At 42.4% G+C, this 24,695-nt stretch overlaps 1 protein-coding gene across 6 annotated transcripts in view; it reads left to right on the top strand.

Annotated features, from left to right (window-relative positions):
* The first annotated feature begins 2,179 nt into the window (after positions 1–2,179).
* Positions 2,180–24,695, top strand: part of HECTD1 (HECT domain E3 ubiquitin protein ligase 1) — a 106,031-nt gene continuing 83,515 nt past the window's right edge. For all 6 annotated transcript variants that reach the window (XM_055097451.2, XM_034937390.3, XM_055097449.2 and 3 more), the window contains exon 1: positions 2,180–2,336. In XM_055097451.2, the coding sequence (XP_054953426.1) occupies positions 2,197–2,336 (140 nt within the window). In that variant the 5' untranslated portion in view covers positions 2,180–2,196. The remainder of the gene's footprint in view (positions 2,337–24,695) is intronic.

Here is a 24,695-nt window from a genome sequence, read left to right as displayed (position 1 = left end):
GCTGTGCCGCGCGACGCCCTCCGCAGGAGCGCGCAAAGTGTTAGCCACGGCGCCAAGCAAGCTGGACGTGCGTGCATGAGCGCGCTCGGACTGACAGGGAAGCGAAAAGGGGGCCAGGGCGCACCACAGAAAAGCCGCGGCAGAAACGTACGACACAGCCCGAGGCGGCGGGGGCGAGGGCGGCGGGGGCGAGGGCGGCGGGGGCGAGAGCGCCGGGGCGGGGGCGAGAACGCCGGGGCAGGGACGGCGACGCGGCGTCCCCGGTTGGCGCTCCTGCGCGGCGGTCGGCCGTCTCCGCAGCGCCCCAGGTGGCCGCCGGCGGGGTCGCCGCCGGGGGAGTGGATTTGCTCCGCCTCCGCCGGGTTCGGCTGCCCTCGGCAGCTTCCCCGCCTGGCTCTCCCTCGACCCTCCTCCCCTCCCCCTCCCGGTTCGCGATGGACTGGGCCTCCCCGCCGCGCCGCCGCCGCCGTCGCCCGCAGCACCGCGCGGGCCTCTGAGTTGCAGGGCCTGAGGAGCCGCGTGCTGGGGACTGGACGTCCGCTGGCTGCTGCCGCACGAGAGAACCTCTCGCTTCCCTGTCACCAGGTCCTCGCGGAGGAAGGGGAGGGACGAGGCGCGGCTTTTCCTGTGCCGCCTGCCCGGTTCGACCTGCGCGGCCTGCGGCTTCTTGGGAACTCTAGGGCCGCGGCCGGGCCTGGCTCTGCCCGCGGCCTGTTGGGAGCTGGATCGGAGCGGTTTGGAACGACAAGCCCGAGTAAGAGCCTGCGGGAAGGGGAGGCGGGAGCGCCTCGGACCGTCGGAAGGGCCCTGCGTGGGGGCGCGGATCCCGGACGCCCGGCGAGTGGCGGAAAGCGAGACCCCGGCGCCGAGTGAGGTCGGCCAGGCTGCTGCCGACTTCCCCGCTGGCCCCTTTGTTCCCCTCCCGGGGCCCTGCCGGCGGCGGGGCCCGGTTGCCCGCGCCAGAGCCCCAGGCCGGCTCCTTTTGCCCTTGAGAAGGGTTCGCTGCCAGGCCTTCGAGTTCCGGGCGCAGCTCCCGGGAGAGCCGGCGCCCTGCCTGGCCCGGCGGCCTCCTCTCGGGCACGAAGGCTTGCTGCTGCTTCTCCAGAACTTCCCTTCCTCGTAGACACAGGTAGTTAACTTAGCGGGGTTTGGTGCTGGGGAGCCACAGCGCGGGGGCCAGCGCCTCTCAGCGCCCGGCTCGGCCGGGCCCCGGGTGTGGGGTCAACCCCGCTGGTCGCCGCCGTTGGGTGCCCACCGCGCCCCGCCGCCGGCTTCCCACACTTGCGGCTGCGTTACGTGGGACCCAAAGCTGTCCTCCAGTCAGGGCGCTTACGGGGCGCTTTTGTAATGACTTGCCTGTTGGGGTTGCTTCTCGGTTTTGTTTTTGTTTTTTTAACCAACTGCCCTATCTTGTGAAGCTGGGGAAAGAGGGCCCTAGGTTGGCCTACATTCGTTCGGATCCGTAACCTGCTGGTCCATTGCATTTACTTTTAGCCTTTCCTTTTTTTATTTTTTTTTAACTTTTAAGAATAGTTGCCAAGACTGCCAAAATTCCTAACCAACTCTTTATTCATAGATAAATCTTGTATATAATTGTCTTTTGTATTTGGATATCTTTAAAATAGAAGTAAATTGAGAAGTCAGCAGAATATGTGAAATTGGAGGTAATTTTGAAGGAGAAACAATTTGGAGGGGGATTGGATCAAGGTGTTTAGAGTTTCCTCAAAATACTGAATCTAAGCCTTATCTGAAGATCAGTTTTGGGTAGAGAAGGAGGGGGATGAAGTTTGCTGGAAAAAACAGAACCTTTAGTTAGGCGTTCTTTGCCTTTTGGCATAGACTTTAGTGATAGCAGTAGTGGGACCTGAAGCTTGACTGACTGACACAGACAGCTCTGGTTTCTAGTTAAGCAGCAACCTAATCAGCTTATATACTCTTGTGCAAAACTGGTTTTCATTTGGTATGATATCTGTACGTTAAACCTGGCGGATAAGGAAAGTTGAAAAACTGCATTAAGCACTCTTACGTCCAAACGTACTTAGGAGTCTTTTTTAATTGCTAGGAGGACACTATGAAAATTTGGTTCTAGCAGATGTAAAGGAAGAAAAATTTAAGCCCAAGCTGTTCAGTCTCGGAATTTAAAGGACTTTTCTCCCTTTACTTTTCAAATTTAAGCAAAGAGACTTTTAAAAAACCATGGCAGATGTGGACCCAGATACATTGCTGGAATGGCTACAGATGGGACAGGGAGATGAAAGGGACATGCAACTAATAGCCCTTGAACAGCTATGCATGCTGCTTTTGATGTCTGACAACGTGGATCGTTGTTTTGAAACGTAAGTACATTCCTTCATCATGTTCCTTTGGGTTACTGTAGTGACATCTGTTTTCAACCATTTGCTGACTTCAGTTTGTGTAGAAATTTCTCTAGTGAATTTTAACACGTATCTTTAAAAATATTCCTGAAGAGTTTTGTGTTTACACTTTTCCAAGAAATAAAAATTGGTAGGTGAAGAAACTCTAGGACTGATGATTACGATGACACAAATACATATTTGTTGAATGAATGGGAATTAGTAGGAATATTAATTTTAACCCATAGCTTCGTTGATTCATTTTCAAAATATGTCATGAACTGGGGAAAATACAAATATTTATTTTCTTAAAGGTATCTATTTCTGTACCATGAAATTGAGTTATGGAATAAGAGATGATAATAAACATATGTTTTGAACTGCCCATTTCTTCATTGATGTTGTCATATGACAGTACTTTTGTTAAAGCCGATTATTGGTTTGTAAATTTCAGTTTGGGAAGGTATAAATTGGATCTTAACCATGTAGCAGAAGAGTAGAAAATTTGGAGTAGTAGAAACATTTTGAAGTTTGGGGAGTTTAAACAGTTTTATTGGGAGGTTATAACTTAGTATTTATGCAAAAATATAAAAGATAATTCTTACTAGATAGGCCTTACAGCCATTTTTTCCCTCATATAAGTCATAACTTGTCCAATCAGAATAACCATTCTTCTGAGTGTTGAACATGTGCTTCGTTTTTACTGTTTATTTTACATTTGTATTTACAGTTTTGAACTCCAGTAATAAGTAATTGGAAACTCTGATGTTTCTTTATTCATTTTAATGCTATTTTAAGGTAATTAGTAGAAAATGTTTGAGATGTTGACCTAAAAAATTTGGTATAATTATCCTAATGTGTTTTAGGTGGGAATAAAGTTTATATTACTCAGTTGGCAAAATTTTTAAAGTACCTTCATTTTTGATTATTGAATAACTTTCAGTTGTAACTCTTGTTAAAACAGTACTAAGATAAAAATTCTTATTAATAAAATTTCCAAATTACAATTAGTTAGTGGTCCATTTATTTCCATTAGTTTTTGTCATTGGCAGAGTTTTGAGTATGTAAGAATAACTTAGCCCTTAGTTGACACTTGTTTTAGCAGGATTCATAGTAAAGTAGATTTTTTAAAATTTATTTTTATTTTTTATTTTTTTCCTCATCCTGACTCTCAAGATAAAAATTGCGTTCATAGATTTCATTAGAGGTAACCTGAAAGTTACTTTTGGTATTTTAAAAATCATACTTGTCAGTCAAGTCAATTGTCATTTCGTAGCTTCTGTTTAGTACTAATATGTAGTAGAAGTATTTGTTATGACATTTAAAAAAGTGTTGCCCGATCATTAAAAAGTCAGGAAACAACAGGTGCTGGAGAGGATGTGGAGAAATAGGAACACTTTTACACTGTTGGTGGGACTGACTGTAAACTAGTTCAACCATTGTGGAAAACAGTGTGGCGATTCCTCAAGGATCTAGAACTAGAAATACCGTTTGACCCAGCAATCCCATTATTGGGTATATACCCAAAGGATTATAATAATCATGCTGCTATAAAGACACATGCACACGTATGTTTATTGTGTCACTATTCACAATAGCAAAGACTTGGAACCAACCCAAATGTCAATCGATGATAGACTGGATTAAGCAAACGTGGCACATATACACCATGGAATACTATGCAGCCATAAAAAATGATGAGTTCATGTCCTTTGTAGGGACATGGATGGAGCTGGAAACCATCATTCTCAGCAAGCTATTGCAAGGACAAAACACCAAATGCATGTTCTCACTCATAGGTGGGAATTGAACAATGAGAACACTTGGACACAGGAAGGGGAACATCACACACCGGGGGCTGTTGTGGGGTAGGGGGAGTGGGGAGGGATAGCATTAGGAGATATACCTAATGTAAATGACAAGTTAATGGGTGCAGCACACCAATATGGCACATGTATACATATGTAACAAACCTGCACGTTGAGCACATGTACCCTAAAACTTAAAGTATAATAAAAAAAAAAGTGTTGCCATGTTAAAACAATTTAAATGAAATTTTTAAAACATAAAATTTATCTCTATGTAAAATCCTTCCATCCTAACATAACAGCTGTTATTTTTTCCATTTTCCTTTCTAGGCTTTATTCATATATAGTATGATGTAATTTTTTTCTTTTTTAAGAGACTGGGGCCTCACTATGTTGCCCAGTCTGGCCTCGAGCTCCTGGGTTCAAGTGATTCTCCTGCCTCAGCCTCTTCAGTAGCTGGGACTATAGGCTGTGCCACCACACCTGGCTTTATAATGTAATTTTAAGGAGATGAACCTAAAGTTAAGTCAGATATGATTTACTATATGAAGATACAAGAGTATTTCAAGTTGAAGGGGTTAGCTGTGTTTGGTATAGTGTACCAGTAACCTCCAAAAACTAGACATTTGGTTTAATTTTGTGACTGTTTTGTTTTTAAACATTAGTTTGCTTTTCATTCTATAGCCAGATTTTCTTGTTGTTACAAGGGAAAATTGTCCTGGTTCCTTCTTGAAACTAGTGAGGGAGGCATAGTGAGATGGAAAGAATGGGCTGTGGCATCAGAGACTTGGGTTCAGATTCTTGGTCTGTTGTGTTCATTAGCCTCTGAGAGCCTTACTTTCTTCCCCTGTAAAATGGCAGTAGTCTTTTTTTCTTTTCTGTTTTTTCATATGAAGTCTTGCTCTGTTGCCCAGGCTGGAGTGCAGTGGTGCGATCTTGGTTCACTGCAACCTCCGCCTCCCAGGTTCAAGTGATTCTCCTGCTTCAGCCTCCCGAGTAGCTGGGACAACAGGTGCGTGCCACCATACCTGGCTAATTTTTGTATTTTTAGTAGAGATGGGGTTTCACCATGTTGACCAGGATGGTCTCCATCTCTTGATCTCGTGATCCACCTGCCTTAGCCTCCCAAAGTGCTGGGATTACAGGTGTGAGCCACCATGCCCAGCCAGTAGTCTTTTTTCCAGTGGGCCTTCTTGTGAGGATTAAAGGAGAGAATGTATGTTAAGTGTTTTGAGTAAAGTGGGCTACCCACTGATACCATCATTAATAAATATCTAATTTTGAATTTTATTTTAGCACTTTATTCCATGAATAAAGTGATTGATTTGGAAAGGTCTTTTAAAATTCTTTTAAACAATCAACTCCCAGCAGGCAAAAAAAGCAAGATGATGTGCATATTTTGAATATTGGTAAAAATCTTTCATACTACCTTGATTTCATAAAGTAGTAGCAAATAGGACTTAGTTCTGTCTAATAAACCGAAACATGCCTGTATGTCCTGATAATGTTTGCTTAATTAGCTTGTCTTAATAGTTTCACATCTGTTTAGTCAGGAAAGGCAGGTGGTGTGGTAGAAACAATGGCCTCTGCAATGGGATAGACTTGGGTTCAGATACCTGCCTTTTCCACTGAATAGTTGTGTGATAGCCTTTGAAGTCTTGTTTCCTCATCCTTGCAGGATTTTTCTGAAAATAAATGGGATAATAGTCAAGGATTTCTTTTTCCTTTAACTTAGTATTGTACGTGGCTCTCCACTTTTTTTTTTTTTTTTTTTTGAGGCAGAGTCTCGCTCTGTCACCCAGGCTGGAGCGCAGTGCTATTTTAGCCATGCCCAGCTAATTTTTGTATTTTTAGTAGAAACGAGGTTTCACTGTGTTGGCCAGGATGGTCTCAATCTCCTGACCTTGTGATCCACCCGTCTCAGCCTCCCAAAGTGCCGGAATTACAGGCGTGAGCCACCGCTCCCGGCCGGCTCTCCACTGTTTGTACCCATTTTGACAGTGTCTTTCTGAAGTTCAAGGAATATAACTTTTTCTATGATGTGTCAGTGCTTCTTATTGATGCCTGAACTTATCAAGGTAATGCTCCAGAAAGTAAAACACGTTCAAGATTCGTTTTTGCTTTTACCTGATGTATCGAGTTCTAAAATGTAGTAATGTAAACATGGCCGGGTGCGGTGGCTCATGCCTGTAATCCCAGCACTTTGGGAGGCTGAAGTGGGCAGATCACTTGAGGTCAGGAGTTCAAGACCAGCCTGGCAAACATGGCGAAACCCCATCTCAACTAAAAATACAAAATTTAGCTGAGCACTGTGGCATGTGCCTGTAATCCCAGCTACTTGGGAGGCTGAGGCAGGAGAATCTCTTGAACCTGGGAGCCGGAGGTTGCAGTGAACCGAGATTGTGCCATTGCACTCCAGCCTCGGTGACAGAGTGAGACCATGCCTCCAAAAAAAAAAAAGAAAAAAGTAAGTAATAGTAATATGAGTTATTAGCTAATGAGCATTTTGTATTCACATCAAAATAGGTGATCATCATATGTATTAATGTTATAAATATGTATTATGGGCATTTCTAGATCTTGCTACTAAATCCGAATATAATTTGAAAGTTATGTCCTCTGGAAATTGAGCATCTCAGAAGATGCTTTTAGGTGCTAGTAGGCTTTATTTAAAAAATAATCTTGTCACTTAATTTTGAGGGCACAAAAGGATATACAGTAAAAAGTCTGTCTTCCCTTTCCTGTCTCCTGGTTACTTGGTTCCTCTTCCCAGAGGAAACCACTGTTAATCATTTTCTAGTGTATCCTTCAAGAGATATCCAAGGAACATTGTTTTGAGTCTGGATTCCAAAGTTATTGAACACAGTGGTAAAAAAATCTTTTTTGATATGTTTACACTAAAAGGTAAAAAAATACCTGTACAGGAACAAGTTTTTTTAACTTTAAATTGTCTACTTTATGTTAGGTCTTGGAAAGATATGGTGATGACCAAAACAAATACAGCACCTTATGTGCCTAATAGTCTAATAGGGAAAACAGATAATTGTGGGAAAAAAATGTGGTTACAAACAGTGTTAAATGTCATGAAGGAAAAGCTCAGGGTACTATGACAGCATGAAGCAGGGACAAGACCTGGAGAGGTGGGGATGGGCAGAGTGGTCTTTGGGGAAGTGGTTTTTCTTTTTTTTTTTTTTTCAAGACAAGAGTCTTGCTCTGTCACCCATGCTGGAGTGTAATAGCGTGATCTGAGCTCACTGCAACCTCCACCTCCCAGGTTCAAGTGATTCTCCTGCCTCAGCCGCCCCAGTAACTGGAATTACATGCACACGCCACCATGCCTGGCTACTTTTTGTATTTTTAAGTAGAGATCGGGTTTCACTATGTTGGCCAGGCTGGTCTCGAATTCCTGACCTCAAGTGATCTGCCCGCCTTGGCCTCCCAAAGTGCTGGGATTACAGGTGTGACCTTTTTTTTTTTTTTTTTTTAAATTAGATGGAGACAAGGTCTCACTAGGTTCCCCAGGCTGATCTAGAACTCCTGAGCTTAAGTGATCCTGCCGCCTTGGCCTTCCAAAGTGCTGGGATTACAGGCGTGAGCCACCGTGCCTGGCCAAGAAAGGGGAAGTGGTTTTTCCTAGAGCTAGGAAGGATGAGTAAGGAGAGATAGGAAGTGGGAACAAAACAAACAAATGCTTGTAGACTTGATAGGAGGCTATGATCCAGAGAGATAGAGGGTTTTGTGATAAAAGTAGAAAGTTGAATAGATTTGAGAGAGATTTGGAAGGCAAGATAGTCAGGATTTGTCGAATGATTAAATATGAGAGAGGGAGAAGGAAGTGTCGTGGATGACTCAGGTTACAATGGATGATGATGCCACTCACTGAGAGAGAACACTGGAAAGAGGACCATGTTTGAGAGATTGAGATCATGAGTTTGGGTTTGGATATGTTGAGTATGAGGTACTTTTGAGACATCTCAGTGGAGATATTAAGTAAGCAGTTGTATAAATGGAAATTGGAGGTGAAGCCTGGATTAGAGAAAAATTTTAGAGTCAAGCGCCTGTGGAGGTTAATTGTGGCCATGGGATGTGATTGAGATCTAGGGCAGTGATGCTTAAACTCTATGGTCTCAGGACTTCCTTAAGCTCTTAAAAATTATTGTGGATCCTGAAGAACTTTTGTTTATGTTAGTATGCTTACTGCTATTTGCCATATTCAGAATGAAACTGGGAAGTTGTTATTTTTTTTTTTTTTTTTTTTGAGATGGAGTCTTGCTCTGTCACCCAGGCTGGAGTGCAGTGGCACAATCTTGGCTGACTGCAACCTCTGCCTCCTGGGTTCAAGTGATTCTCCAGCATCAGCCTCCCTAGTAGCTGGGATTACAGGTGTGCGCCACCGTGTCCAGCTAATTTTTGTAGTTTTAGTAGAGACGGAGTTTCACCATGTTGGCCAGGCTGATCTCGAACTCCTGACCTCAGGTCAGAACCCAGGAGGCGGAGCTTGCAGTGAGCCGAGATCGCGCCACTGCACTCCAGCCTGGGCGACAGAGCGAGACTCTGTCTCAAAAAAAAAAAAAAATTATAATAATAAACCCCTTACATGTTAAAATTTATTTGTGAAAAATAACTTTTTTAAAAGAAAACATTTTGGGAGAATAGAGGCATTAATTTACATTTTTGCAAATCTTAAAGTCTGCCTTAATGGAAGATAGCTGGATTCTCATATCTGCTTCTGCATTCAGTTTGTTGCATTATGTTATTTTGATTGAAATATATGAAAAAATCATCCACAGATGTATTTGGGAAAGGGAAGAAGAATATTATATTTTTTAACGTAATCATGGATATGCTTCTTTGATAACATGTCAAAATTCAACAAGTGATAGTTTCTTAAGGATTAGTTATAATGTGGATTCTGTTTTTTTTTTTTTTCTTCGAGGCAGATTCTTGCACCCAGGTTGGAGTGTAGTGGTGCGATCTTGGCTCACTGCAACCTCCACCTCCTAGATTCAAGCAGTTCTCCCGCCTTAGCCTCCTGAGTAGCTGGGACTACAGGCGCAGACAACCACACTAATAATTTTTTTATTTTTAGTATTTTATGTTGGTCAGGCTGGCCTCGAACTCCTTACCTCAAGTGATGCATCTGCCTTGGCCTCCCAAAGTACTGGATTACAGGCATGAGCCACTGCACCCTACCAGGATTAGTTATAATGTGGATTCTGATATCATATCAGTGAACTTATACTCACTCTGTTACATTAAAATCTGATGGTCTGTCTTATACTTTGAGTGACTGTTTTACCCATATTTACTTTTGCAAAAATTATGCATTGGTCATGTGGAAAATATCAGTCCACTGAGTTACACAGATTTTCCAAATGTGGACATATCTCATTCCACAGTGCCAAAAAGTCTTATTTGTCAATATGACTACCACTCTCATCAGACAAGTTTTTAAATATTCAGAAGCTGTCAAGCTCATGGTGTCAAATACAAGTTTTCCAAAAATGTCATTTTTGCTTGTAAAGTTGAGTGTTATGATTGGCAACAAATACAGTTGATCGTTTTCCTTGAAATGAAAAGCATACGTGATTAAATTTTGAAAAAATGTTTGCCAGATAGCCAAGTCTGAATGATCAGTTTGTCTGATAGTCCTTCAAGTAAAAATGGTGTTGCAAGAAAAAAGTGGCTAGTTCAGTCCTCAAGTATGTACTTTGTCATTATTCTTCCGTATGCAGTGCTTTATAATTAATTCCCATTTCCTTTAAGTAGAATATTGAAAAGATGTATCTTCAGGGGTTGAGATTTAGTAAATTTAATAATTTTGCTTCATCTAGTTTATTCTTTAGTGAAACTGGCTTTTTTCTTAATACCAGTGCTTGGCAGTGAAGAATACAGTTATCTAGTACAGGTTAGTGCTACTGCCTTGATTCATGTTAAAGCACCTGCAGTTTTATCCACCATTGCTTTTGCATCATTAGTGCGCATGTCAACACAGGAAAGAAAGTGATTCAAGAAGAGAAAGGGCAATTGTTTTGAATACTAGTGAGAGGTCAAGTAGGGGTTAGATGAAAAGATGTCCTTTAGATTTAGCAACATTCTCAAGGTCATTGATCTTAATGAGAGCTGAGTGGAGTGGTGGTGAGGGGCAGATCTGAATGGGTTGAGGAGTGAGTGGAACATGAAATGGAGGACATGTGGAAACTTTTTTGAAGAATTGAATTGGAAAAGGAGTGTGGGGTTTTTTCTTTTAAAGGTCAAAGAGATAAGAAAGAGAGTGAATAATCCCTAGGGTAAGGATTCTGAAAAACTGGGAGAGAATTGGCTTTTGTATAGAAGCAGTGCTTCTTAAATTTTATTGTGCATAATGAGAGTCACCTGGGGATCATGTTAAAATGCATATTCTGATTCAGTTGGTCTTATATGAAGCTTGATATTCTGCATTTCTGATATGGTCCTAGATTATGCAGAAACTGTTGGTCAGAAAATCCCACCTTGAGTAGCAAAACCCTGATCCACTGGTGGAGAGATTGGTTTTAGGCAGAAAGAAGTTGTATACTACCGTTGTAACAGAGAAGATAGAGACGTTAGATGCACATGTTTTGGGTTTGATGGTAAAAAGTTGAAGGGCTGGGACTGGGTGTGGTGGCTCATGCCTATCTGCAGTCCCAGCACTTTGGGAGGCCGAGGTGGGTGGATCAGTTGAGGTCAGGAGTTCGAGACCAGCCACAGTGCCTGGCCCTGAGTTATAGTCTTAAAAATTGATTTGCCTGTACTACTCCCTTTTACAGAATCTGTTGGGTTCTTCACCTACAGGATCAAATTTAAATATCTTCAAAGACCCCTCCTGCATATTCTCACATGTATACACTACTTCCACTTTACTATACTTTCAGTTCTCCACTGGACTACGAGCTCATCTTTGTTTTCCCATTGCTAAGCATAGTGCCTGGCACACAAATAGCTAATATCCAGATACTGAAGGAGTGAATTGAAGAGATTGCTTATATTGGACCTGTTTTCCACCTAATGCCAAAAATGCCCATGGAAGGTATTTGTGGAGTTGAGAAACTTGTTGTTAGTATGCAGGAGGAAGAGTATTGTATTCTTTTTTTTTTTTTTTTTTTTAGCAGATATAGTATCAATAAGTACTTTCCTTACTTTCTACCATTAATGTACCTGCCTTTTCTTTCTCTTTTTTTTTTTTTTTTGAGACGGAGTCTTGCTCTGTCGTGTAGGCTGGAGTGCAGGCTGGAGTGCAGTGGCGCAATCTCGGCTCACTGTAACCTCTGCCTCCCGGGTTCAAGCAATGCTTCTGCCTTAGCCTTCTGAGTAGCTGGGACTACAGGCGCACACCACCGTGCCCAGCCAATTTTTGTATTTTTTAGTAGAGACAGGGTTTCACCATATAGGCCAGGCTGGTCTCGAACTTCTGACCTCGTGATCCGCCCGCCTCGGCCTCCCAAAGTGCTGGGATTACAGGTGTGAGCCACTGTGCCCGACCTGTACCTGCCTTTTCTATATTGACCTGTTTTCTTCTACCCAATGGCAGAGTAATAGGGAAATGAATTACTTTTGTTGATCAGCCCTGACCCTTTACTGGAGAAGGAATGTTCATTGATATATCAAATATGTATAATCCTCAAGAGTTAAATAAATGAGCTGAACACGGTGGCTCATGCTTGTAATCCCGATACTTTGGGAGGCTGAGTCAGGTGGATGACTTAAATTCCGGAGTACAAGTCCAACCTGGCCAACATGGCGAAGAAACCCCGTCCCTACTAAAAATAGAAAAATTAGCAGGGTGTGGTGGCACATTCCTGTAATCCCAGCTTCTCAGGAGGCTGAGGCACGAGAATTGCTTGAACTTGGGAGGTGTAGGTTGCAGTGAGCCCAGATTGCACTACCGCACTCCAGCCTGGGAGACAGAGTGAGACTCCATCTCAAAAAAAAAAAAAAAAGTTAAATGAATTCCTGTAAACAGACAGCAACTGTGTATGTGCTTCTTTTCAGTGGACAGCAGAGAGAAGTGCTGAAATGAGAAACACTGTCTGTGAAGGTTTACCTGGGACTCCAGGGGGTCCATAGGTGATTAAATTCAGGGAGCTTTTGTGACGATTACCAGAGTTTCTGTCAGCTAAAAAAATGTAGAGGCCAGGCTCCACCGGTGGCTCATGCCTGTAATCCCAGCACTATGGCAGGCCCGGGGCGGGTGGATCACCTGATGTCGTGAGTTCGAGACCAGTCTGGCCAATATGGTGAAACCCCATCTCTGCTAAAAATACAAAAATTAGCAGAGGTCTGGTGGCATGCGCCTGTAATCTCAGCTACTTGGGAGTCTGAGGCAGGAGAATTGCTTGACCCTGGGAGGCGGAGGTTGCAGTGAGCCGAAATTGCACCACTGTGCTGCAGCCTGGGCTACAGAGTGAGACCTTGTCTCAAAAAAAAAAAAGTTAAAAACCACTGTTAATAGTTTCAACAGGAAAAATACAAGGAAAATTTATCAGAGATAGATTTTTATCATTTTTATTTATGGGTATGACATTGTGTTTTATAACGCTTTGTAAGTGTACTTTGCATAGTTATTGACTGTATCATTAGATTGAATTCTTCAGAGTCAGTGAACTCTTTCTTACTCATCTTTGTGTCCTACCCCCAACACTTAGCATAGCACTTGGCATAGAAAGGCATTCAATAGATGTGTTGAATGAATTGCAGTCAAATTTGTATGTGTATTTTAATTGGAGAAAAGCAAGATTACATCTTATAATTGGACTTTACCCCCTTTTTCTTTGCAAGGGAAAACCACAATTTTCAGCTGCTGTACCAGGAGTTATTTTTAGCTCAGCAATACCAAGAAAGTCAAGGCTGGGAGCAGAGGCAAAAATGGAATATGAAATGGATCAAAAGATGTTGTGTTATTTATTGTCTTTAAGAAACCAGATGTGTTCAGGTTTTTCAGTTAAAATATTTCATTTTTTAAAAATGAAGTGCCTGATTTACAGACTATTTTATAAAATATCTCTACTACAGATAATGCCCTTTATTTTTTTTTAAAAACAGTTATATTCTTTCTTGTCTTTGCCAATCTTCTGAAATCTTGGCCCAAGTTCAAGTGATATAGCCTGAAAAAAGCATATGGTAGTTATAGTACAGAAAATATTACAGTTCCCAGGGAAATTCTTTCTCTTTGGAACCTCATGTAACCTTTTTTTATTGCTTCCATCAGGGAAAGATTCTGATGTCTTTACAGGTAGCATTTTGGAAACCAGTGCCTAATTTGGAGTCATCTGAAGATTCTTCATAATCTCACTTGTGTGGTTGACTACTCTGACAGGAGTTCTGTATAGACTGATTGATCCTAAAGTTTCCTAAATAGGCTTCCTAATCTATTGGTATTATATTAATAATATAGTACTCACGTTAAGATAATAAAAAAGAAGAATTTCTACCTATAATGTAAGAGGTAAATACTTGGCAAGCTTAAAATTTTGAGCAACTGTAATTATATATAAAATTTTGTGCCATAGAAGTATCATTTTAGCATTATTCAGGGAGGGCTGTGATTATTCTATGAATGATAGTTAACTTTTTCTTAAATTTGTTTAAATTACATACGGGGAAGTTAGCTTTTTATTATTGTACATTGCTATGAGTCATGTAACCACCACTATAATTGAAATGCAGAACATTTCCATCACTTTGAAACATCATCTAGTGCTGTCCCTTTGAACTCAAACCCTTTCCCCATCCCAGTGCCTGGCACTTGGTGGCCTGTTTTCTGTTGATATAGTTTTGACTTTTCTAGAATGTCATGTAAATGGAATCATATATACAATATGTAGTTTTTTGAGTCTGATTTCTTTCACTTAGCATATTGCATTTGAGATTCATCTGTGTTGCTATTGTGTCAATAGTTCATTCTCTTTAGTTGCTAAGTAATATTCCTTTTCATGGATGTTTTGGTGATTATGACCTAAACTGCTATAAACAGTAGTGTATAGATTTTGTGTGTATGTGAGAACATAAGCTTTTAAAAAATATTTATTTATTTATTTGTTTTTTGAGACAGAGTTTTGCTCTTGTTGCCCAGGCTGGAGTGCAGTGGCGTGATCTTGGCTCACTGCAACCTCCACCTCCCGGGTTCAACCGATTCTTCTGCCTCAGCCTCCCAAGTTGCTGGGATTACAGGTGCCCGCCACCATGCCCGGCTAATTTTTGTATTTTTAGTAGGAACAGGATTTTACCATGTTGGCCAGGCTGGTCTCAAACTCCTGACCTCAGGTGATCTGCCTGCCGCAGCCTCCCAAAGTGCTGGGATTACAGGCGTGAGCTACCACGTCCAGCCATAAGTTTTTATTCTGAAATTCTTGGAGATAAATTCAACAAGATGTAGAAATTGAAAAACGTATTTCAAAATTTATATGGAAATGCAAAGGACTTATGCTTGCCAAAACAACTTTTATGAAGAACAAAGTTGGGAACTAACACTAGTCTATATTTCAATATTTATTATACAGCTACAGTAATAAAGACAATGTGGTATTGATATAAACATAGACAAATAGTACTGTGGAACAGAATATAGAGTTCAGAAATAGACTTCCACATATACAGAAAACTTATTTTGACAGAGGTACAAAGGCAGTTCAGTAGAAAAAGGATAGTTTTTCTTGTGATGCTGAAACAATTGGATATCCATATGCAGTAAGTTTAACTTTGATACATATCTCACACTATATATATTTTTAAAAACCCAGATGAATCATAGACCTAGTTGTAAAACCTAAAACTATAAAACTTCTAGAAGAAAACATAGGAGAAATTCATTGTGACCTTGCGTTATGCAAATATTTCTTTAGATAAGCACCAAAAGCACAATTCGTAAGAGAATAAATTTTTATGTTAGAAGGTTTTTACTACTAATTTAGTTTATGTGATAGATATAGGATTATCCAGGTTATCTAATGCTGCTTGCATGAGTTTTGGTAGCATGTCTTACTTTATTTTTTTTTGAGGTGGAGTCTCGCTCTGCCGCCAGGCTGGAGTGCAGTGGTGTGATCTTGGCTCACTGCAACCTCCGCCTCCTGGGTTCAAGTGATTCTCCTGCCTCGGTCTCCTGAGTAGCTGGGATTACAGGCGCGTGTCACCACACCCAGCTAATTTTTTGTGTTTTTAGTAGAAACGGAATTTCACCATGTTAGCCAGGCTGATCTTGAACTCCTGACCTCAGGTGATCTGCCTGCCTTGGCCTCCCAAAGTGCTGAGATTACAGGCATGAACCACCACGCCCAGCCAGTAGAATGTCTTGTAAGGAATTTGTCTGTTTAATCTGAATTTAAATTTATGGGCATAGAGTTGTTTGTGATATTCCCTTTTATCCTTTTGATATCTGTAGGGTCTTCAGTGATAAACCCCTTTTTCATCCTGATACTGGTTATTTTTATCCTTTTTATTTTGGTTAATCTGACTAGAGATTTAGCCATTGTCTAAGAACCTTTTCCAAGAACCAGCTTTTGACTTCATTCATTTTCCCTATTTTTCTGTTTAAAGTTTTATTGATTTCTGTTCTTTATTATTGCTTTCTGCTTTGGTTTTGGGTTTAATTTGCTCTTTTTTCCTCTGTTTTCTTTTTTTTTTTTTTTTTTTTTTTTGAGACAGAGTCTCGCTCTGTCACCCAGGCTGGAGTGCAGTGACAGGGATGTTGGCTCACTGCAAGCTCCAGGTCCTGGGTTCAAGCGATTGTCCTCCTACCTCAGCGGATTACAGGTGCTCAAGACCACACCCGGCTAATTTTTGTATTTTTAGTAGAGATGGGATTTCACCAACTTGTCCAGGCTGATCTTGAACTCCTGACCTGAGGTGATCCACCTACCACAGGTGATCCACCTGCCTCAGTGTCCAAAGTGCTGGGATTACAGGCGTGAGCCACCACACCTGGCCTTTTTCTCTGTTTTTCTTTCTTTCTTTTTTTTTTTGAGATGGAGTTTTGCTTTTGTTGCCCAGGCTGGAGTGCAATGGTGTGATCTCGGCTCACTGCAACCTCTGCCTCCCGGGTTCAATCGATTCTGCTACCTCAGCTTCCTGAGTAGCTGGGATTACAGGCATGCACCACCACATCTGGCTAATTTTTTTTTTTTTTTTTTGTATTTTTAGCAGAGACGGGGTTTCTCCATGTTGGTCAGGCTGGTCTCTAACTCCCAACCTCAGGTGATCCGCCTGCCTCGACCTCCCAAAGTGCTGGGATTACATGCGTGAGCCACCACGCCTGCCCTTCTCTGTTTTCTTAAGTGAAAGCTGGGGTTTGATTTTTGAAAGCTGGGGTTTGAGGCCTGAAGCATTTAATGCCATAAATTTCTCTTTATATACTACTTTAGTTGTATCCTACAAAGTTTGATGTTATATATGTATTTCAATCGGTTAGTAATTTTTTTTTTTTTTTTTTTTTTGAGACAGGGTCTGGTCCATACGGAGAAACCCCATCTCCAGCCCAGGCTGGAGTGCAGTGGTGTCATCTTGGCTCACTGCAGCCTCGACCTCCCAGGCTTAAGCCATTTTTCCCTGCCTCAGTCTCCTGACTAGCTGGGATTACAGGCATGTGCCACCATACCTGGCTTATTTTTGTATTTATTGTAGAGACAGGGTTTTGCTATGTTGCCCAGGCTGGTCTGGAACTCCTGAGCTAAAGCCATCTGCCTGCCTCGGCCTCCCAAAGTGCTAGGATTACAGGTGTGAGCCACTGCACCCGGCCGGTCACAACATACTAAGGAAATAAGCAAATTATGGGATAGTATTTATAGTATGGTTCTACTTGTGAATAACGAAAACATAAAATGTTTAAGTATATGGAAAAATGAGGCCAGGTGCAGTGACTCAGGTCTGTAACCCCAGTGCTTTGGGAGGCTGAGGCAGGAGGATTGCTTGATCCCAGGAGTTTGGAGCTCCTGAAACATCCAGGTAGCAGGGAGTTATGATTGCACAGCTGTACTCCAGCCTAAGTGACAGAGTGAGACACTGTCTTCTTAAAAAACAAAACCAAAAAAGGTGGGGTGCAGTGGGGCATGTCTGTAATCGCAGCGCTTGGGGAGGCTGAAGTGGGAGGATCATTTGAGGCCAGGAGTCGGAGACCAGTCTGGGCAACAGAGAGAGAACTTATCTCTTTAAAAAATCAATGTATAAAAAATAGGGCCTGGCGCAGCGACTCCCCACACTTGGGAGGCCAAGGTGGGAGGATTGCTTGAGCCCAGGAGTTTGAGACCAGCCTGGGCAACATAGCGAGACCCCCATCTCTACAAAAAATAAAAAAAAAGTTAGCCAAGCATATGGTGTTTAAGGCTGCAGTGAGCTGTAATTGTGCCATCCTACTCCAGTCTGGCCTACAGAGCAAGACTGACTCTCTTAGAATTCAAAACAAAACAAGAAAAGGACTAACACTCATCAATCTTTAGATACAGTATTACCTCTTTGGTTGAAATGATGGGGACTTTCACTTTGTACATTATATGTTTCTATGGTATTTTCATTTTATTGCTTTGTACTCAGAAAAAAGCTAAGACACAATCTGGACTCAGTGAGTTCATCCTGATCTTTTGCCCTTTGGCTCTGATTTCCAGCCGCACCACAATACTTGTGGATCATTTATATCAGTTACTTATTGCTGTGTGACAGATCACCCCAAAGTTAGTAGTATTAAACAAGAATTATGCTAACAGATTATCTGGATTTTGAAAACTGGAAAGGGTAGAGTGGAGATGGCTTGTCTCTATTCTGCGATATCTGGGACCTCAGCTAGGAAATCTCAAAGATGGGAAGTGACTTGACACTTAGGCACTAGAATCACCAGATGATTTGTTCTGTTGCATGTGGTCGAGCCTGGCTTCTAGCTGGGACCTTGCCTAGATTTTTTAGTTGAAACACCTACATGTGGACTCTCAATGTGGCTGCTTAGGCTTCCTCACAGGATGGTGACTGGGTTCTAAGAGCATGAGTCCCAAAAGAATGCAGCAGAAGCTGTATCATCTTTTGTTCATTGAGTTAGCATTTGAAGTCACACAGTGGTCACTTTCACTATAATCATAAGCCTGCTCGGATTCAAGAGGAAAGAACTCAGGCCCTCTCATAGGGAAGACTATCAAAGTCACATTTTAAAAAAGATTATGTGGGGTGGGAGGTAGATAATGTTGTGGACATCATTGGAAAATACTAGCTGCCTTATCATGTAATTCCTCAAGCATCTTTTCTAAGACAGGGTCTCACTCTCATCCAGGCTGGAATGCAGCTCACTGCAGCCTCTACCTCCTGGGCTCGAGTGATCCTCCTACCTCAGCCCTCTAACCCCCATCCGGTAGCTGGGACTACAGGCGTACACCACCACGCCCAGCTAATTATTTAAAATTTTTGTAGAGATGGGATCTCGCTATGTTGCCCAGGCTGGTCTTGAACTCCTGGGCTCAAGCAATCCCACCTTGGCCTCCCAAAGTGCTGGGATTAATGGTGTGAGCCACTGTGCCTGGCTGATGCATTTGGATTTTATCCTCAGGGTACTGAAGGATATGAAATTAACAGATTTGTGTTTTAAAAAAATATCTTTGGTAATAGGTAATAGAATGGTGAATGGACTGGAGAATCTAGTGAGAGATTCTGGTTAGGAAGCTGTGGTAGTAATACAAAAAAGAAGTGAGGAGGGTTGGAATTCTAAGGACAGATACTAAACCGAGTTAGGAGGTAGAACCAACAAGATTAAGTCTTAGATTTTGTATTTTAGAAACAAGAGTTCTGGAAAACTTTTATGAATTTTACTTGAGTGACTAGGCATATGGTAGGTTAGAGGATATGAGTAATATGGCTTTTGGTAGAGAAGCGTCTTTTAGTTTTGGGCAAGTTATGTTTGAAGGCTCCTGAAACATATCCAGGTGGCAGTAGATGAGTAGGGGAGGCAGTTGTGTCTGCAGTTCTGTTATTTAGAAGAGCAGTTTGGGCTAGAGGCTAGAGTTGACATTTTGCTAGAGTTGACATTTCCATGAGAGATGGAAGTGGATTCAGTTGTTTGTGTTGTGGGAAAGTTGGGGGCAGGTGGGTAGAGTGAGGTGGGTGACCCTGTGGGAATTGGGCCAGGATGAAGTTGTGTGTGGAGGGATGGGGGTATGTTTGTGAGGGACTGGGCATGTGTGGTGGAGTTCATTAAGGGAGCTGAAGGAATTCTTTTCATTTGGCTTCTCATTCTGGATGCAGAAAAAAGTTATTCAGCATGTAAAAGCCTAGTGTCACTTCTGTGCAGGAAACTCTGCTGTGTGCTGTATGAAATAAATCCCTAGTCCTGAGGAGCTTTTAGGAGAGAGTTACAATGGATAAGAAGAAATAAAATGTAAATTGTAAAGTTAAGAGAAAAAACAGGCCTGTTTGGGGTAGTTAGGGAAGGTAGTCTAAAAGTCTAGGAGGTGACATTTAGGCTGAGATAGGAAGAATAACAAGGCCGGGCACGGTTTCTCACGCCTGTAATCCCAGTACCTTGGGAGGCCGTGGCGGGTGTATCACAAGGTCAGGAGATTGAGACCACCCTGGCCAATATGGTGAAACCTCGTCTCTACTAAAAATATAAAAATTAGCCAGGTGTGGTGGCAGGCGCCTGTAATCCCAGCTACTTGGGAGGCTGAGGCAAGAGAATCACTTGAACGCAGGAGGCAGAGGTTGAAGTGAGCTGAGATCGTGTCACTGCACTCCAGCCTGGGCGACAGAGCAAGACTCTGTCTCAAAAAAAAAAAAAAAGGAAGAATAACAAAGAGCTAGCTTTGGAAAGAGTTAGGGGAAAAGGATTTTAGACAGATGGAACAGCACACACATTAGCTTTTTATCTATCTATCTATCTATCTATCTATCTATCTATCTATCTATCTATCTAACTACAGCTGTCTCTATATTTTGAAACTCATGTGTTCAGGCCAGGTGTGGTGACTCACGCCTGTAATACCATCTCTTTGGGAGGCCAAGGTGGGCAGATCACCTGAGGTCTGGAGTTTGAGACCAGCCTGGCCAACATGGTGAAACCCCGTCTCTACTAAAAAATACAAAAATAAAATTAGCCAGGCCCAGTGGCTTGCGCCTGTAGTCCCATCTCCTTGGGAGGCTGAGGCAGGAGAGTTGCTTGAACCCAGAAGGCAGTGAGATGAGATTGTGCCACTGCACTCCGGTGATAGAGTGAGACTCCGTTTCAAAAATCAACAACAACAAAGAAACACAAAAAACCATGAGTTCGTACAAGTATCTCTAGTTCTAATCTAACACCACAGGGCTCATGCTAGTTTTCTCTTTCTGTATTTTCAGTTCTCTTTTCCTTCAGTGAGAAACATTATCCTTCCCATTATCCTTCATATATTTATTTGATCAATTCTTCTGTATGTATCAATTGCCCATCACTGGGACATTCCATTGCACAAATGTCCTGTTCACTTTGCTCATGCTGTAATATCCTATACCAGAATGATCTCTTCTTTCCAGATAGGCTGCTCCTCAGTGCCAGTGCTGGACATAGCTCTTATGTAGATGTATAAGAGGTTATTTCAGTAGTGCAAACCAGACTTTGAAGTTGGCTTAGATTAGAGGTTATTTTAATTTAATTTACTTTTATTTTATTTTTGAGAAAGTCTCACTCTGTCGTCCAGGCTGAAATGCAGTGGCGTGATCTCGGCTCACTGCCCCTTCCACCTCCAGGGTTCAAGCAATTCTCCTGCCTCAGCCTCCCAGGGAATTGGGACTACAGGCACAAGCCACTGCCCCTTGCTAATTTGATTTTTTGTGTTTTTTAGTAGAGACGAGGTTTTGCCACATTGGCCAGGCTGGTCTCGAACTCTGTAAGCCAGGTGATCTGCCCACGTTGGCCTCCCAAAGTGCTGGGATTACAGGCATGAGCCACCATGCCAGGCCTGTTTTTTGGGTTTTTTTTTTTTTTTTTTTTGGAGACAGAGTCTCTCTCGCTCTTTCGCCTAGGCTGGAGTGCAGTAGTGCGATCTCGGCTCACTGCAACCTCCACCTCCCAGGTTCAAGTGATTCTCCTGCCTCAGCCTCCCGAGTAGCTGGGATTACAGGCATGTGCCACCACGTCCGGCTGATTTTTGTATTTTTAATAGAGATGGGGTTTCGCATGTTGGCCAGGCTGGTCTCGAATTTGCCTCAAGTGATCTGCCCACCTCAGCCTCCCAAAGTGCTAGGATTACAGACATGAGCCACTGTGCCTGGCTCATAGGATATATTTTGGAGGGCTTAATTGGTGGGATTTTTTTTTTTTTTTTTTTTTGAGACCGAGTTTCGTTCTTGTTGCCCAGGCTGGAGTGCAGTGGCGTGATGTCAGCTCACTGCAACCTCTGCCTCCTGGGTTCAGGCAGTTCTCATGCCTCAGCCTCCCCAGTAGCTGGGATAACGGACACGTGCCACCATGCCTGTCTAATTTTTGTATTTTTAGTAGAGATGGGGTTTCACCATGTTGGTCAGGCTGGTCACGTACTCCTGACCTCAGGTGATCCACCCGGCTCGGCCTCCCAAAGTGCTGGGATTACAAGTGTGAGCCACCACGCCTGGCCTAATTGGTGGGATTTAACTGATGGGTTGGGTGTGAAATGGGGGGAAATCAAGAATGATTCTCAGCTTTTTGGCTTTCTGGATGGTTGACATTTACTATGATGGAGATTTGGGAATAGAGGCACACATCAGGAGTTTTGTTTTGAATATACTCATTTTAAGATGCCTGTGATATTTCTAGATGGAGATAGTGATATTGAGTCAGTCTAGGGTGGAGAAAATACTTAGGGAGTTTTTGTGATATGTGGATGAGATTTATATTTGTGGTGTATGAACTAAGAGAATGGATGAAATCCATTAAAAAGGTAATTAAAGAGATAGGAAAGATGACGAGGAAGCTAGAGTGGAAAACCAGGGGAGTCATAAATCGAGAGAAAATTGAAGAAAATACTCATTCCAGACCGTGAAAGAAATGTAGCAGAATTATTAGGTATTGTGCTCATTTAAGGTTGGTGATCGTAAATTTATAGCGAGGTCAAATTTCCTGATAATGTGAATATTTTTTCTTTGTCAATCCCTGTTGACATAGATTCAGACCTAGGGAATGTGGGGGGTCGTTCATTTAGCCAGAAATGGGGCAAGGGATTTGAGAGTTTTGCTCATAGAAGGTAGTCGAGTGCTTGTCCAATAACCACAAAGGTCAAGTTGAATTATCTTCTTTTTTTTTTTAAACAGGGTCTCACTTTGTTGCCCAGGCTGGAGTACAATGTACAATTATGGCTCACTGCAGCCTGGACCTCCCTGGGCTCATGTGATCTTCCCATCTCAGCCTCCTGAGTAGCTGGGACCTCAGGCACGTGTCCCCACACCTGCTAAATTTTGTGTTTTTTGTAGAGACCAGGTTTTACCATGTTGCCCAGGATGGTCTCGAACTCCTGGGCTCAAGTGACCTGCCCACATCAGCCTCCCAAAGTGCTGGGATTACAGGCATCAGCCACCATGCCTGGCCTCAAGTTGAATTATCTGTCAACACAGGGTTTCTCTGAAAATGATGCTATGAAATTCCCTAACAGTGGAAGCATCAGTTTTTTTTTTTTTCTGTTTTGAGACCGAGTCTCTCTTTGTCGCCCAGGCTAGAGTGCAGTGGTGCGATCTCGGCTCACTGCAAGCTTCGCCTCCTAGGTTCACACCATTCTGCCTCAGCCTCCCAAGTAGCTGGAACTACAGGCGCCTGCCACCACACCCAGCTAATTTTTTGTATTTTTAGTGGAGATGGGGTTTCACCGTGTTAGCCAGGATGGTCTCGATCTCCTGACCTCATGATCCGTCCTCCTTGGCCTCCCAAAATGCTGGTATTACAGGCGTGAGCCACCGCGCCCGGCCAGAAGCATCAGTTTTTAAATCTTATCTGTTTAAATTACAATGGCTGTATTAAAGCAGAATATCCAGCCAAGTATCTATTAGGAAATGACACTTGTTATTTGTTTTAGTTTCAATGTGAACTTTCAGGTAATACAATTCTCTCAACTATCTGTATTTTTTAGAATTCAGTAATTAATGTTGGTGTTTTCTTCCCAATGTCTTTGCTTGATTTATAGTTAGATTTTTGAGATTTTGTAATTGGCTTTTCAGTTGTGAATAAATACTGTTAACCTATATGCATATGTATGTGTATGTGTATGTCTGTGTATACATATATTTTTAAAGAGAATCTTACTCTGTTGCCCAGGCTAAAGTGCATTGTGTGTGATCATGGCTCACTGCAGCCTTGAACTCCTGGGCTCAAGTGATCCTCTTGCCTCAGCCTCCCAAATAGCTGCGACTGCAGGCATGCGCCACTATGCCAGCTAATTTTTTTTTGAGACAGGGTGTGGCTTACCCAGGCTAGAGTGCAGTGGCGTGATCTTGGCTCACTGCAACCTGTGCCTCTCAGACTCAAGCCATCCTCCCACCTCAGCCTCCCGAGTAGCTGGGACCACAGGTGCACGCCTCCATGCCTGGCTTTTTGTATTTTTTGTAGTGACAGGGTCTCACTTTGTTGTCCAGCCTGGTCTCAAACTCTTAGGAGCTCAAGAGATCCACCTGGCTCGGCCTCCCAAAGTGCTGGGATTACAGGTGTGAGCCACTGCACCCAGCTGGCTAATTTTTTAATCTTTTTTTTAGAGACGGGTCTCACTATCTTGCCTAGGCTGGTCTAGAAATCCTGGGCTCAAGTGATCATCCTGCCTCAGCCTTCTGAGTAGCTAGGATTACAGCAGTGAGCTACTGTGCATGGCTTAACCTGTATTTTAATTGAGTACTTTTGTTAGGAATCTTCTAATAGTGTTTTAAAGTTGTTTTAAAGAAAAGTTTTTAGAATTATGTGTAAGATAATGATTCCATCTATTTTCACTTGAATAATATGTCTTTATAACCACTTAAAATTTTATTATTTTGGGCAAGGTGTGGTGGCTCACACCTGTAATCCCAGCACTTTAGGAGTCCGAGATGGGAAGATTGCTGGAGCCCAGGAGTTCAAGACTAGCCTGGGCAACATAGCAAGAACTTGTCTCTACCAAAAATCAAAAAATTAACTGGATATGGTGGTGCATGCATGTGGTCCCAGCTACTTGGGAGGCTGATTTGAGAGGATTGCTTGAGCCTGGGAGGACAAGGATACAGTGAGCCAAGATCGCCACTGCACTTTAGCTTGGGTGACAGAGTGGGACCCTGTCTTAAAAAAAAAAAAAAAAAAGACAAAATTTTACTATTTCAAGAATTCTCATAAGTTTTAAGTTGAGTAGTGATGACACAAAATTATTGGAATAGTTTTTGACTTAAAAGGCCCTCCACTGAGTTCAGCAGAATTTCTCTTCTCTGAAGACTGAATTATCTGAATTTGAGTTAACATTGTTCACTTCAGATAATTTTGACCCATCTTGAGTTTCATACACTATAATTTCATGTGTTGCAAATTTTATTTGCTATGCTAGTCTATTATAAATTAACAGATAAAGAGGAAATAATATACACTTGAATCCCTTAA

The sequence above is a fragment of the Pan paniscus genome, chromosome 15 (assembly GCF_029289425.2).
Source record: "Pan paniscus chromosome 15, NHGRI_mPanPan1-v2.0_pri, whole genome shotgun sequence".
NCBI lineage: Eukaryota > Metazoa > Chordata > Mammalia > Primates > Hominidae > Pan > Pan paniscus.
Note: the sequence above shows the minus strand (reverse complement) of the source record. Positions and strands in the feature narration are given on the sequence as shown.